At 26.3% G+C, this 14377-nt stretch overlaps 4 protein-coding genes across 5 annotated transcripts; 1 reads left to right on the top strand and 3 right to left on the bottom strand.

Moving 5' to 3' along the window:
* Window positions 1-243: 243 nt before the first annotated feature.
* Window positions 244-2154, top strand: LOC122715068 (JNK1/MAPK8-associated membrane protein). Its single transcript, XM_043936983.1, has 5 exons — window positions 244-302; window positions 766-1275; window positions 1355-1524; window positions 1625-1701; window positions 1799-2154. Exons 2-5 carry the CDS (start codon window positions 803-805, stop codon window positions 2012-2014), a joined length of 936 nt encoding a protein of 311 aa, XP_043792918.1. The 5' UTR covers window positions 244-302; window positions 766-802; the 3' UTR covers window positions 2015-2154.
* LOC122715067 (neutral and basic amino acid transport protein rBAT-like) lies at window positions 2155-5890 on the bottom strand. Its single transcript, XM_043936982.1, has 9 exons — window positions 5493-5890; window positions 4625-5003; window positions 4307-4551; window positions 4096-4221; window positions 3790-4016; window positions 3481-3664; window positions 3184-3410; window positions 2459-2608; window positions 2155-2342 (listed from the first exon to the last, which is right to left on the bottom strand). The coding sequence occupies exons 1-9, from the start codon at window positions 5727-5729 to the stop codon at window positions 2267-2269; spliced, it is 1851 nt and encodes a 616-aa protein (XP_043792917.1). The 5' UTR covers window positions 5730-5890; the 3' UTR covers window positions 2155-2266.
* A 795-nt stretch (window positions 5891-6685) lies between these two features.
* LOC122715069 lies at window positions 6686-7667 on the bottom strand. Of its 2 annotated transcripts, XM_043936986.1 has the most exons (3): window positions 7338-7667; window positions 6793-6983; window positions 6686-6717 (listed from the first exon to the last, which is right to left on the bottom strand). In XM_043936986.1, the coding sequence occupies exons 1-3, from the start codon at window positions 7633-7635 to the stop codon at window positions 6715-6717; spliced, it is 492 nt and encodes a 163-aa protein (XP_043792921.1). In that variant the 5' UTR covers window positions 7636-7667; the 3' UTR covers window positions 6686-6714. The 2 variants fall into 2 exon arrangements, with proteins under 2 accessions (XP_043792921.1, XP_043792920.1); XM_043936985.1 differs by lacking the exon at window positions 6686-6717 and having other exon boundaries at window positions 6781-6983.
* Window positions 7668-8418: 751 nt separating this feature from the next.
* LOC122715066 (maltase A3-like) lies at window positions 8419-12431 on the bottom strand. The gene is made up of 10 exons (XM_043936981.1): window positions 12015-12431; window positions 11380-11903; window positions 10563-10742; window positions 10330-10484; window positions 10122-10256; window positions 9791-9987; window positions 9482-9677; window positions 8951-9405; window positions 8752-8892; window positions 8419-8663 (listed from the first exon to the last, which is right to left on the bottom strand). The coding sequence occupies exons 2-10, from the start codon at window positions 11543-11545 to the stop codon at window positions 8432-8434; spliced, it is 1857 nt and encodes a 618-aa protein (XP_043792916.1). The 5' UTR covers window positions 11546-11903; window positions 12015-12431; the 3' UTR covers window positions 8419-8431.
* Window positions 12432-14377: the final 1946 nt, after the last annotated feature.

Raw genomic sequence — 14377 nt, 5'->3', positions numbered from 1 at the left:
AATTTGCAATTAAATAACTACATTATTAACATCATTTAAAACTATTGGTTAAAAATTATATTCCTTTTTAATATTTTCTGATTGATGTTTATTGTCTATATTGATAATTCATTATCAATTGCTTTCGTTTCTATGAACATAGCTTAATATAACTAACAATATATTTTATAGTTGGTACTTTTATGTTAGAAAAATAATAGAAAATAATTTATAAATTTGTTTCTAAAATCTTTTGATGCATTATTTCATTATATATATATTAATTTATATTTATAATGTGTATATAATATCTGTATATATATGTATGTGTAAAATTATATTTTATATATTATATATTTTTATTTATTTCATAATTTTAATATTTTTTTTAAATTATTTGCATTTACATAAAGTCATTTTCTTATTTTATATATTATGTTTGTTGTTATATTTTGTATTAATATATATTTGTTATTACGATCCATAATGTTGTATACATAATTGACAAATATCGTTACATACTTCATAGTTTACAAACTTTTATAAGTATCATAACACATTGTTAAATTTTAAAAACAAAGTGCTTTCTTAAAAATAGTGCATTTTTATTATTCAAAATAATAAATTTTGAAATTGACTAAATAAGATTAGATTATTATGTCATTATATTATATGGAATATAATTTATTATATTCGATATTTAACCTTTAAATATTTATATTATAAGATAAAGTGTGTTTATTAATGTATATTTTGAAATTTAAAAAAACGCGTTATAAATTTCAGAAATATTAATAAATATTGTTTTTTCATCTAATTCTTCATGTGCTCTATACCAAAATCAAATGCTTTAAATTTGTTTACTCGATGTCCTGGGTTATATTGTGGAAGAGAATTATTATCAGATGGGAATTGGAGTGATTGTGGTGCATGTCCTCGAGGATTTAGAGCAAATGCCTCTTCAATATGTGTACCCTGTGATGATGAACCAATGCTTTATGATTGGCTTTATCTAGGATTTATGGCATTAGTAGCATTGGTACTACATTGGTTTTGTATTGATATGGTATCTAACCAGCGTAATATACCTAAGAAAGTGATTGCATTACATTTGTCTGCTTTACTGGAAGTTGTTTCTGCATCTCTAATTACTTTACAATTGACAGATCCTGTAGGTAGTTTTAAAGTTAGATCATGTAGAGCTATGAAACTTTCAGATTGGTATACATTATTACATAATCCTAGTCCAAATTATGAAGAAACTTTACATTGTACACAAGAAGCTGTTTATCCTTTGTTAGTAATTTTTTAATCAATTTATTTAACTTTATTCAATTTGAAAAATTAAATAATCATGTAATTATTCAATTCTTAGGTACACTATGGTGTTCATTTTTTATGCTTTAGGAACAGCTATTATGTTAATAATAAGACCAATTGTATCCAAGAAATTTTTACCAAGGCAAGGAAAATTTTCAATTTATGCTGCTCTTTATTTTTATCCTATTTTAGCATTATTACATGCAGTTGGTGGTGGTCTTATATGTAAGTGAAACAATTTGAAAAATTATATATTTTTACAAATTATTTAATTATTATTACAAAAATTATGTATCTCTATATTTTTAACAATTGTTTTTTACAGATTATTCATTTCCATATATAACCATAATATTATCTGTATTATCTAATGCAGCACATTTTTCACTTAAATTAAATCAGGTAATATTTTTTTTTTTATTTACATTTAACTATATTTTTAAATATTTAATATAATATAATTCATATTTTTATTATTAATTTTTATCTTTTTTTTCAGTCAATGAAAGCATTGTTATTAAGTTGTGTATCAGATATGAAAAATGCAATAGTCATTTTAGGTCACTGGCTTTTATATGGATATGGATTAATGGCTGCAGCAACTTTTCGTGGTTTTGGTATTCATCCAGCAATGCTTGCTTTAGTTCCTTTACCTGCATTGTTTTATATTCTTACAGCAAGATTTACAGACCCACATAAACTTCATATTGAATAAATATATATTGTGAAACTGTTTATTGTTGATTTGATCATGATTAAAAAAAAATTCTTTTCTTAAATAACAAATGATGGGTTAATTATAGAATTTCTATATTTTTTTTCATATTTAATTAAATCATGCATATTTAATGATATTATTCATAAAAGCAGTACATAATTATTTATAATAAATATTATAATATATAATAGTATAAAGATAATAAGCATGAGATTATTATTAATCAATTATAAGTTTTTTATCTCATAATTAATTTTTTGGAACAAATGTTAAAACAATTGTACTCTTGGCTGATATAGGAACCTTATTAGAAGGTAATTTTGTTCTGTAAAAAGAAAAGGTTTTATTAAAATTTATATATATATATATAATAAAATAATTTTTTAATGTCTTATAAATAAATAAAAAATAAAATAAATAACAATTATGAAATAATATTACCTTATTATTTCGCCATCTTGCACATAATTAGGACTATATGCAATTATACTAACTTCTTCAGAAATCTGTGGTATTATAGAGAAATCCACGACAGTAGGTTCTTCTGCCGATTGATATGCTACTAAGTAACCAGGATTGCCGCTCTTTAACCTAAATAATATTTATTTAAATCAATATTTTTATGTACATAATAAGAAAGAATGATTGATTCAATTTTCAAAAATGAATAATAAATTAATATTTTATTATTTGTTAGTTAAAATCATTAATATTTGAAGTTTTATTACTTTTACAGAAAACAGGTTTCATGCTATATGTTAGTAACAGAACTCACCAGCTTCTGCGTTGCATAGAAGGAAGCGTGGAACAGGGTAAATTGATCTTTGGTTAGTAAATTACACAGTACATTTGTGTCAATAATGTGAGATATATAATAGTATATGAATTGTTTGAAAATTAAGTATACTATTAAAGCATAATTAAGATAATTATTTATTATAATAGCATAATAGTAATTGTGATTGAACTCTTTTTGACATAAATAAATATTTTAATTACTTAATTTTATTTCTAAAAGATATAACTTTTATCAATTTTTTAATATTGTTTCCTTTATTATTATTGTTGTTGTTGTTATAAGATTATAAAGATATATTATTCAGATTTAATGTATGAATGAAAAAAAAATATTATCAATATTAAAAGAAAGAAAATATTTATATTACCTTGTGTATACAAATACACTTCCATTAATAGTCTTGAATATTGTGTCTCCATAAAGGAATGTTAAGCTTTCTCGTGCTTTAGATAAAGTTGCAAAGGCATCTTTTGCAGATAAAGTATCATTCAATTTTAACACAGGTGTTCCAGGTAAAAGTAATATCATAAGTGTTAAACTGTCTGCTATATCTGCAGGCATTCTTTCTCTCAAACTATGTTTTTTGCCGTTGATCTAATAAATAATATAATATATACAATATGTAATATAATATAAATTTTATGAATATTTCAAATTAACTTACATCCCAAGCAGGCCAAGAAGTGAAATTAAGCCAATGAGAAATACCATATTGTAAAGTTGTGGCATTTATACTGCTATCTGCAGTTGTAAGGAATAATGAATTTTGTGGGATATCAATTAGTCTTTTTTTTTCATTATAAACTTCAAGCATATCAGTACCAATATCATCTTGAAGAGCAAAAAATCTGGAAAAATTTTTGTTTGAAACAAAATTATATATATTTATATATATAATATATATATATATATATATACTATATATATAATATAATATATATAATAATATATACTATCATGAAGGATAACTAACCCTTTATTTTCTGTTTCATTATAAATTCTTTCTTGCCATTTTGTTAAGATATTGACATTTTCTGGACGATCTCTTGTATAAGCATGTACTAAAGAATTATAATTATCTGCTTCAGTAGGTATAACACTTCTGAATTCATCATGAAGATTTGGATCTTCAATTAAGTATTGAATATTAGCTAAACGAAATCCACTTATTCCTAATTTTATCCAATGACTTAAAATATCCTAAGAATTAATGAAGTATTATTAAATATATTTTTTGTACTTAATATAATATAAAAAAAAGAATAGAAAAATAATTTACAGAAAATTCTGCTACTACTGTAGGATTATTATAATTTAATTCAGGTTGTGTTTTATTGAATTGATGAAAATAATATTGTGCTCTTTGTTCATTCCATTCCCATGCTGATCCTCCATATACACTTAGCTAAAAGAGTTTATATAATAATATATATATAATAGAATGTACTTTTTAATTCAAATTAATTACAGTTCGAAAAATTATAACTAACCCAATTATTAGGTGGATTACGTTTTCCATCAGATGTTATCTTTGCATCAGCCCAAACATAATAAGATGAGAATGGTTCTTCTCTTTCAATAGAACGTTTAAACCAAGGATGTTCAATTGATGTATGACTTGGATCTAATTCTAAAATAATATATTGTTCTCTATCTTTTGCAGCTTTTATAAGAGCTTCCAAATCACTTAGAGTTCCTAATTCTGGTTTAATGTTTTTGAAATCTTCTGTTCCTCCTATTTTTTAAAATAGCATATGTTATCTATCATTTATATTATGATAAATTATACATAAAAATTATATATGTACCTGTTAAACTTTCTTTAACTATGGAAGCAAGAGAAATTGCATCTATGTTCTGTTCTTTCAATACATTTAACAAAGATTCTACACCTTTTAAATCATGAGTGTTTGTCTCAACAGGATCTAATTGGACAATAGAACTTTTCTCCCACCATTCTTTAGGTTTTGGTGCTGTACATTTTGGAGCCATTACCACAATAGCTATAGCACCAGCCAGCATAGCTACCCAAAGTAACCAAAAAGTAACAAATAAGAACCACCTTAATCGAATCCAAAATGGATCATTAGCAAATTTCATTAATTCTTCTTTTCCCATTCCGGACAGAGCTTGCTTAACTGTTTCAATATCAATTTTAGTATCTCCATTTTCAGAAATAAATTTTACCTATTTGAAATAATAATATATTATGTAAGAAATTAATAAATTTGATATGCAATAAATCATGATTTTTTCCGAATTTTTTTATTCTAACTTTACTTTCTAGTTTTTGTACAATATCTATATAAGATGATGTAATAATAAAAAATATTTAGTTTCAAATAATAAATTCAGAATATTATAAAATATGGAATATATGAAATACGATTATATACGAATATATGAAAAAAGATTAGAAAGTTATTTAAAATTCGAAAGCAAATTGATTATTTCTTATTATTGAACAAAAGAAATGATGAATAAATAAAATTAAAAACTAATGTAAAAAAAAAAAAGAAATATCAATTATTCTTGTACGAAACAAAAATAATAACGATAATAATAAAAAAGAGAAAAATAATTTTTTAATTATAATTATTTAATTATATGAAAGTGGTACATTTTATTGATCGTGTAAAGATAAGACATCTTTCAAGAATATGCTTATGAACATACCTCAGTCGTATCTTTTATAGGAGAAATTTTACTCTCATCCTTGAGCATTTTTTCATGGACTCCATCATCAATCTCGTTTTCATTATTTGGTTTTCCCATTGTAATATTTTCTACTTTGTCTTGTCGAACGGTATCGTCGTCCGGTAACGCCTTGTATGTAGCGGTGGCGACAACTGTCGTTTCTTTCGCGTTCCCATTCGCTTCGACACTATCTAAATTCAACCTCCCACTCTCCATTATGATTATCGAACAAAACCAAGGTCGTGCTTGAATTATCTTATATGATGGGGATATGCGAAAATTCTTTTTTTTTAATGAACTTCTGATGAATCTTACGCACCCTGAGCTTCAAGAATGACTGAACAAACGCGTTTTAAGCCATGAAGATGTCTGGTTGGTTCTTATTCTCTTTTTGTCACTACACCTATTTACTTTACTACTACAAACATAAGGAACAAAGTAAAATCAGGGACGGCTATTCTTGCACCAAAATATTATAATTTCATAATTTTAAAATAAATAGTATTGAAATTTATAATACATTATAAAAATTAAAAAATATTCATAATTTTTTTGATATATTAAATAAATAATTTTTATTCAAATAAAAGTAGATAATTATATTAATTTGATAAAAATTTATATTTTCATATTGTATTAAAATATTTTGATAAATATAAAGTAAAATTAAAAAAAAAAAGAATAGATAATTTAAAAAATATTTAAAAAAATTTAGAATTAGAAATATTATTTTATATATAAAATTATTTAAAAAATTGTTGGAAATAATCGTTTTATATGGGGTTCTGTATTTCTATAGTCCAGTACTGATGTAAAGTCTCCCCTTTCGATTCAATGATTCCATCGACGAATAGAATACTTGCACGAAAGAACAGTGTAGAAGGTATATACATATGTGTGTGTATGGTCTGTGTGTCTGTGTGTAATACTTATCGACATAATTTGTTTTTATTGGATATTTCGAAATTACAATTGAAAAATATTTAAAGATATTATTTTGGAGATATTCTATATCTTTTTACAATTTTATTTAACAGTAGTTCTATCGAAAATAAAGAACTAAATGATTATCTTATATCCTGTTAATAATACAAAAAATATACTATCTTTATAAATCGATATATCGATTTTTTATTCATCGATTTATTCAGAAAGATTGAAAATAGGATTGTATATTATATTAATTCAAATTTTGGAAAGTTTACTGAAACAATATAAATTAAAATAGTTATAAAACATGAAAGTAAAGATGAATAAAATTTATTATTTAAATACTTACTGTATTTGTTACATTTACAATAACTATATCCTCGGTATTGTGACATATTTTTGAAATGAAGCAGCAATGAGATAAAATGGATATAATAATTACTACTATTAACATTGCCCATAAAAACCAAAATATGCAGAGACGAATGTTCATACATATTGGATCAATTGTATAATATTTAAAATTATCGCTCGCTAATTCTGGAAAAAAGATTTTCTTTATATGCATTTAAACAAATATTTTTTTATTTTGTTATTCTTTAAGTTTAAATTTTAATTCATCAACAATTTAATATATTTTTAATTATGATTTATATATATACATTTTAATTTACGTTTTTAAATTGTACGCATAAATTATTATATATAATTTCGATCGATCAAATCTAGATTCAATATTTTAATTTACGAACTTCCGTTTTCGAATTGCACACGATATATGAATGCGCGAGCATATATGTTATGATTGGTTGAATTTAAATTTGAGATTTCATTCAAATATCGTTCTCCTACTGTACGCGTACTTTGCACGTTTTGTATATAGTGATATCAAACCTGTGTCTTTTTTCTGTTTGGATCCGCCAAATTGTACAGCCTCATAAATCGATTTGTCACAAAAAAGGTGAGTAGTTTCTGCAGATCCCATTGTTTTGTATTCCTTTTCGTATTCTTCGTATTTTTCACTATTGTAACCAATAATTAGTAAATTTCTTGAATTATCGTTTTTTCCTTCGCACATTCGTTTGCTTTCCGATTCGATAAAAATATTTGTGTTTACACTACTTAAATACGATTTAGGCTGACTATTAATGATTGGTATTACAAAACCAGACAATGAAGACGAATACGACATTTCTGTCCGTGATAAATATAGACATGAATAGATAGCAATTGAATGATAGATAGCAGTGAAATTTCTTTTGCTGCCCCTATTATTGTTTGTCTTTTGTGCTTATCTTATGAGAGATACATTTATTGAATGTATTTGCGTTTATTTAAACCCTGTTATTCTGATTAAAAAGGAATCTGTATATAAACGATAAACTGAATGACATAAATGTGATATTTTAAATTATAATGCACTATCTATAATCACAAATTCAATGAGGGATATATTCTTACTGTTTACGAGGCAACGAACTGTTTAAAATTTTTATTTTGCCTTACTTCACGTTCATTTGCATTTCAAACAAATCGATAATATTTATATCGTTATTAAATATATAATTATACCAATGGAAATAAGATTTATTTTTTATTATAATTTATAATTTATAATTTTAAATACAACTCTGATTTATAAATGACATATGTCATTATAAATACATATATCATTACCTAAGACCACATTGCTTAGTTTATTATGAGTCACTCAATTCATTGATTGCTTTGTGAACATACTTGAATAGTACTTGTACTATTATTAATATAAATTATAGTAATACTTCAGAACCAGAATATTAATATCTGAGGTTGATGCCTCTGTTATCAAAAATAAACTTCATATCTATAAGATATATTTAACGTATATAAAATGGGATGGATTAAACATATATTCGTTACTTTTGTATTTGTAAGCTCTTATTAATATTTTAATTTTTTATTTAAATACTTTTAGTTTAACTATTTTTTATTCTATAAAATTTGACTTAATAAAATGATGAAAAGTTAAATAATAATGTTACTGCAATACTTATACTTGTTATTATATGTATTGATGAACAAATAGTAGCTGAATTTTTTTTAGTTGTCGTCGATATAGAAGTTGTAGTTGTTTCAGTTGTATTATTTCCTTCAGATGTATTACAATTGCATGTGTCAGCTTTTAGTACTAATGCCGCATTTGCTGTGAGTATAATGTTTTTTGGCGAAATAGTTGCTCTAATAAATAAATTATTCAATTATTTTTGTGAATAGTTAACAAAAAATAATCTTTTATGATATTGATGATATAAGAGATAACGCTTACGTATTGTGAACAGCATTACTAGAAGCGATAATAATATCCAAAGAATCTTCAAAATTCGGATATAATGACATTAAATTAACCGTTTCATATCGTAGTCCCAAATTAATAACAATAAAATATGTAGGATTATTTTCTAAAGATCTAATAGAAAATAAAATTAAATATTTATTGAATATTTATTGAATATATCATTACATACCTTTTAAAAATAAATATGCGACCATCATTTAAGGTTGCAAATTCATAATCTCCATGAGTAAATACTTTATCTTTCCTAAGAGCAGCAAGTAATTTATATGTGTTCAAATTGCTATGTGATTTATATTGCTGAGCTTCAACATTCCTTTCTATATAATCTGGATGAAGAGGAAGATATGTAGTCTTATTAGACGAAAATCCTGCTGAGATATTAAAGTTCCATTGCATTGGTGTCCTTGCAGGATCTCTGGAATAATTTGCATATGTTTCCTTCGTCCTCGAACAACCCATAGGATCGATTGTTTCATTCCATAACATTTTTCTATCTAACATAGCAATCTCTTCTCCATAATAAGTATATGCTTGACCAGGTAACAGTAGATTAAGCATATGAAGTCCATCTACGCGATTTAATCCGATCCTTGAGGCTGCTCTTGAATTATCATGATTGGAAAGCTAAAATTATACAGATCATCTTCTTAGATTCTAAATAAATAGTGAAAAATTATTATTACAATATATGCATTTTTACCACCCAATTTGTGCTTGCTTTGTTGGGAATTTTTTTAAGCCAATTTTCCAAAACATTTTTAATATGGTCAGCAGTACTTGTATTATGAACTGAAGTAATCAATCGAAAATTAAAAGGTGGAATTCCATTGTGTGTTGAATTACCATAAAGTGATATCAACACTTCATCAGAGTCATAAGATTCAGCAATCAATAATCTGAAAATAATTACAGCAATTTAATATGAAGATATTTAATATGAAGATAGAATATGAAGATAGAATATGAAGATCATGAATTAAAATAAGACTTTTAATATTTCTATACATACTTTGAAGTTGCATTATTTTTTTTTACCCAATCATCAATATATGAGCGAAACTTATATACAAGAGCTGTGTTTTCTGGTAGTCCAGATGTTCCATTTCCTTTAAATTCATTTTTTAAATCTATATCTTCATAGAAATATGACACTGCACTGATTCGAAAACCATCAACATTTTTTTTTAACCAAAAGTTAAAAACATTCTAAAATAAGAAAATAAATTATTATATATAATGTATATATATAAATATATATAAATTATGTATTTATTTATTATATATATAATAAATACATATAAAATTTATTTATTTATGTTATCATAATGCAAATATTTTACCAGTAATTCTTGCAATACATTTTCATTTCTTAAATTCAAATCAGGTTGGGATTTATGAAATTTATGATAATACCACTGCTTTCTGTTATCGTGCCATGTCCATGCAGATCCCTCTTCATCATTATAAGTGCTTACCTAAATTAAAAATAATATTAATTTATCAGATATTAATTTCTCAAAATTATTTAAATAATTATTAAAAAGTTACCCAATTATTAGGAGGAATTTTTTTGTTCCCATCTGTAAATCCATTTGCCCAAATGTAATAGTCATTATAAGGTTTAATATTTTGACTTGACAGTAAAAACCATTTATGTTGATCGCTTGAATGATTTGGTACTATATCTAAAATCACCTTCAGATCTAAAACATTTTATTTTGTAAAAAAAAAATTGATGTTTACATTGGATAAATAAATTATGTCAAATTATTGAGACATACCACGATTATGTGCTTCCCTTATAAGCTCATCAAAATCCTGAAGATTACCAAACAAAGGATGAATGTCAGTATAATTAGAAATATCGTATCCAGAATCTATAAGTGGTGATGAATAAATAGGGTTCAACCAAATTGCATCAATTCCAAGATCTTTTAGATAATCGAGACGATTTATGATACCTGTATGATACATTAGAAATTTATTTAAATTATATTTTTTTATAATATATTAAATACTTTTATTTATATTAAATACTTGCTATTTTTATAAATCATACAATATTTATTTCTTCATATATTTTTCGTCCATGTTTCAAAAATGTTAAAATCATAGCATTATATTCTTCATAATAATTTCTAGATCAATGAATAAAATAATTATTTCCATCGTATGATAACATAAGAATTTTATCTATGACATATGAAAAATTTGAACTTCAGTTGGTACATATCATACATGACCAACGAATGATAATCAAGACCTACCCTAACACAACCCCGTGAGATTAATATTTCGCGCATTTAACGTTTATAATACGTTTGCTATATAAATTTCAAGAATAAATTTATGATAAATTTCATAAAATCACTGTATTATATGTATATACATATATATACTATTATATTAAAGTATAGACAATGAACGTTTTTATAAGAAATTATTTAGAATTTATTTCAAACAAATCTTTATGCACTTTCATATGCACTCGCAATGAATTATTATCAATACCATATTTTTTAATTAATTCGAAATCTCGATATTTATAATTTATTTACAACACATTAACACATCTGTAAATTTATATTTATAACGTACCCTTTAAATCACCCTCGCCATTTCCATCGCTGTCTTGAAATCCCCTCGGCCAAATTTGATAAATCAAAGCGGTTTCCCACCATTGCTTGTCGACCAATATGGAATTGCTCGATCCCATAAGAAGAATAATCAGAATTAATCGTAGAACAACATAGTAGTAATCCATTTCGTCAATTGTCGTTGAAATTTCGATTCATGATCCGCAATTCCCCCTATTATATATATTTTTGGCAGAAACCAGGTTATCGCTTTATCTATCGCTATCAGAATGATTCCTACGCCCTTATCGCTCTTATTCCTTGTTTTATATAAGCTGTGACCGCGTCATTATTTACGTGTTACAAATATACCGAAATATTCCTTTAATCCCTATGACGAGTCATGAGCCATCGCGATAAATTTTTATTTGAGCAGTGAAGAGGAAAATCTAATACCAGCTCCGTTGCGAAAGGGGTATAATTATACAAATTGCTTGAAAAAGGTCTCTGCATTACATGTTGACGAAGATACCAACTGATGATTTACTGAAAGTAAAAAAGAGATAAAATTTCTTTGAGTTCTTTATATCTTTTTTCAAAGTAATGGATAGTCTAAGATTTAATCAACTTGTGTTATGCAATGTAATTTTATCTTACCATCTTTTTAGACATTAAAATTTGTCTACTCCTCGTTGCTGCTTTCGTATCGAGAATTACTCGTTCAGAGATCATTCTCGAGTGGCTATTGACATCACACAGTGAATGCTCAAGACGAAAATTTGGAACATCGTTGCCAAGAAAAAGATTTTCTGGCGTTCATCCTGAATAAAGTTTTGTCGAGAGATCAGGTGGATAGCATCGGTTTACTTTGAATTTTACTCGATCACATCTGCTAAAAATTCAAATCCATCATAGATAGCCAAGGATCGTACATAAATTATCCGCCGTATTTTTAACACGAAGTTTTCTTTTTATCCTCTTTTGCCGCATCGAGCACCACCGTTTCTGGTGGCTAGAAATTATACGCTCGCCGTAATTAATTCCATCGATTTCCGCTTAATTAAAACTCCGCCCGCAACTTGTAAAAACACGACGCGTCGCGGCACAGCACCGTTTTAATTCGGTCTGCGCGGCGAGTAAAAAGGCGAGCGGTGGCGTGCCATTCGAAAAATACATTATCTCCGTTCCTGCATACGTATTTCAACAAAATTCATCCGACTCTCGCCTCCTGGTAATTCATTCTCGCGGTTAACCCTCTCTCGGTTCCCGACCGAGCCAACTTTCGCGCGTTCAACTGACCACGGAATGCCTTATTGCGTCACCTAATTCAACGTGTAAGCCTCTTACTACGATTCTGCGTTCCGCGGAGAAGTTTATTTCGTTTCATCGTTCACTAAGAGATGATTCATAAATTCGTAATACATAATTTAGGGATTGTATTCATAAAGAAGATTAAAATGAAAGACGTATAATCGTATAAATGCACCAATATATCTCAGATTGTGAATTATGAAAGATTAAAGAAAATGTGTTCTAGTGTAATTTACGTGTTTTTCAAGTGTTCCTGAAATATAGTGTCCATTGAATGCACAATTCGCATGTATCAAACAAGATGAAGTGATAATTCTTTAATTTCTTAATCTAATATTTTTTTCACTCAATTTATATACAATTACAATACAAATTACTTTAAATTCAATTCAAAGACAAAATCGATGACACTCCAAATACGTCGAAATAATTTGAAAGAGATTGGTATTGGATGGTATAGAATGGTTGGTTATTTATCGTATGAATGAGTTATCGGAACGACGGTAAAACGACGAATTGATAGTATTGAAAATTCGATCATTTTGTTCTTCTCCATCGTTTCATCACGCATGGAACGAATTATTAATCACCATACGCAGTACACCATTTATTTGCGTACACCGTATTGACAATACAAATTATCAAGTCACACCACGCGTTAAATAATTTCCATGTATGTAAAAATTTATTTATTTATGTTACATACGTGGTTTACTTTATAAATAATCCCTATTTCCTTTTCGATTTTCAATCCTCAATGGCTCTTTTATAACTCGTTTATAACGGCACTTGTACAACACAGTTATTCGTCTTTTAAATAATTAATGTCCACAATAATTCGAACAATGGCGATATGTTTTCGTTCAGAGAATACAACGTTTTCTATCTAGGATCTCCATACGTATAGGATTCAGAGATAGATCTGTTCGTTTCTCGACTCGTTCATAATGGACAGTGAGATATCGTATGTTCCCCGACGTCGAAAAGAAAAATAATTGTGATTTGCATAGCGTCGTCAGATAACGATGACCCAACAACTGATCGATTTCTCCCGCAGTTTTTGCGTTTGTCCAAATTATGATTATTTCTTATCGCAGAGAAAACATGGAATTATGAATGGAAAAATTATATCTGATTGTTTGGATATTCCTATTTCGTAAAAAATGTTTAATAAGAAAAATCGATCCAAGCTTAGATAGCAGTGCATTTTTAAAGGTTTAGTTTAAGAGGCGATATATTAAATTCTGATGGTCGAGAGAAGCCATTTATGCGACAAGAATTTATTCCGATTATCGTTTATTTTAAACTTTACTCGTCATTTATTTGCCTCTCTTTTATCTCTGCTATTCTGTTAATGCAATATCTCTCAAAATATTCACGGTTTAATATCGTATCACGATTTATTCTTTTTACCAAAAATAAAGAACGAGGTATTCCAGAAGGATTTTAAAAAGATGGATCGAGGTCGAAAATTCTTCATAAAATATTTAACTATAATTTATCGAAGTTGAAAATTTCTAAAAAGAATTTGATTGTTTGTAGTACAATCTTATCTATAAGGCTTGTGTATATATAATTTATAAAAAAATCATTTTCTTCCACGCACGTATATATATATATATTTCGTCACAATTTTTGCGATACGAGCACATTCCTGATAAATTAAATTTCCTTTAATCCAACATTCTCTTCATCCTTAAAATAAATCT

Source organism: Apis laboriosa, unplaced genomic scaffold (genome assembly GCF_014066325.1).
Source record: "Apis laboriosa isolate Shangri-la unplaced genomic scaffold, ASM1406632v1 scaffold34_cov151, whole genome shotgun sequence".
Taxonomy (NCBI): Eukaryota; Metazoa; Arthropoda; class Insecta; order Hymenoptera; family Apidae; genus Apis; species Apis laboriosa.
The sequence above is the reverse complement of the archived record's forward strand: the minus strand, read 5'-3'. Positions and strand labels throughout refer to the sequence as shown.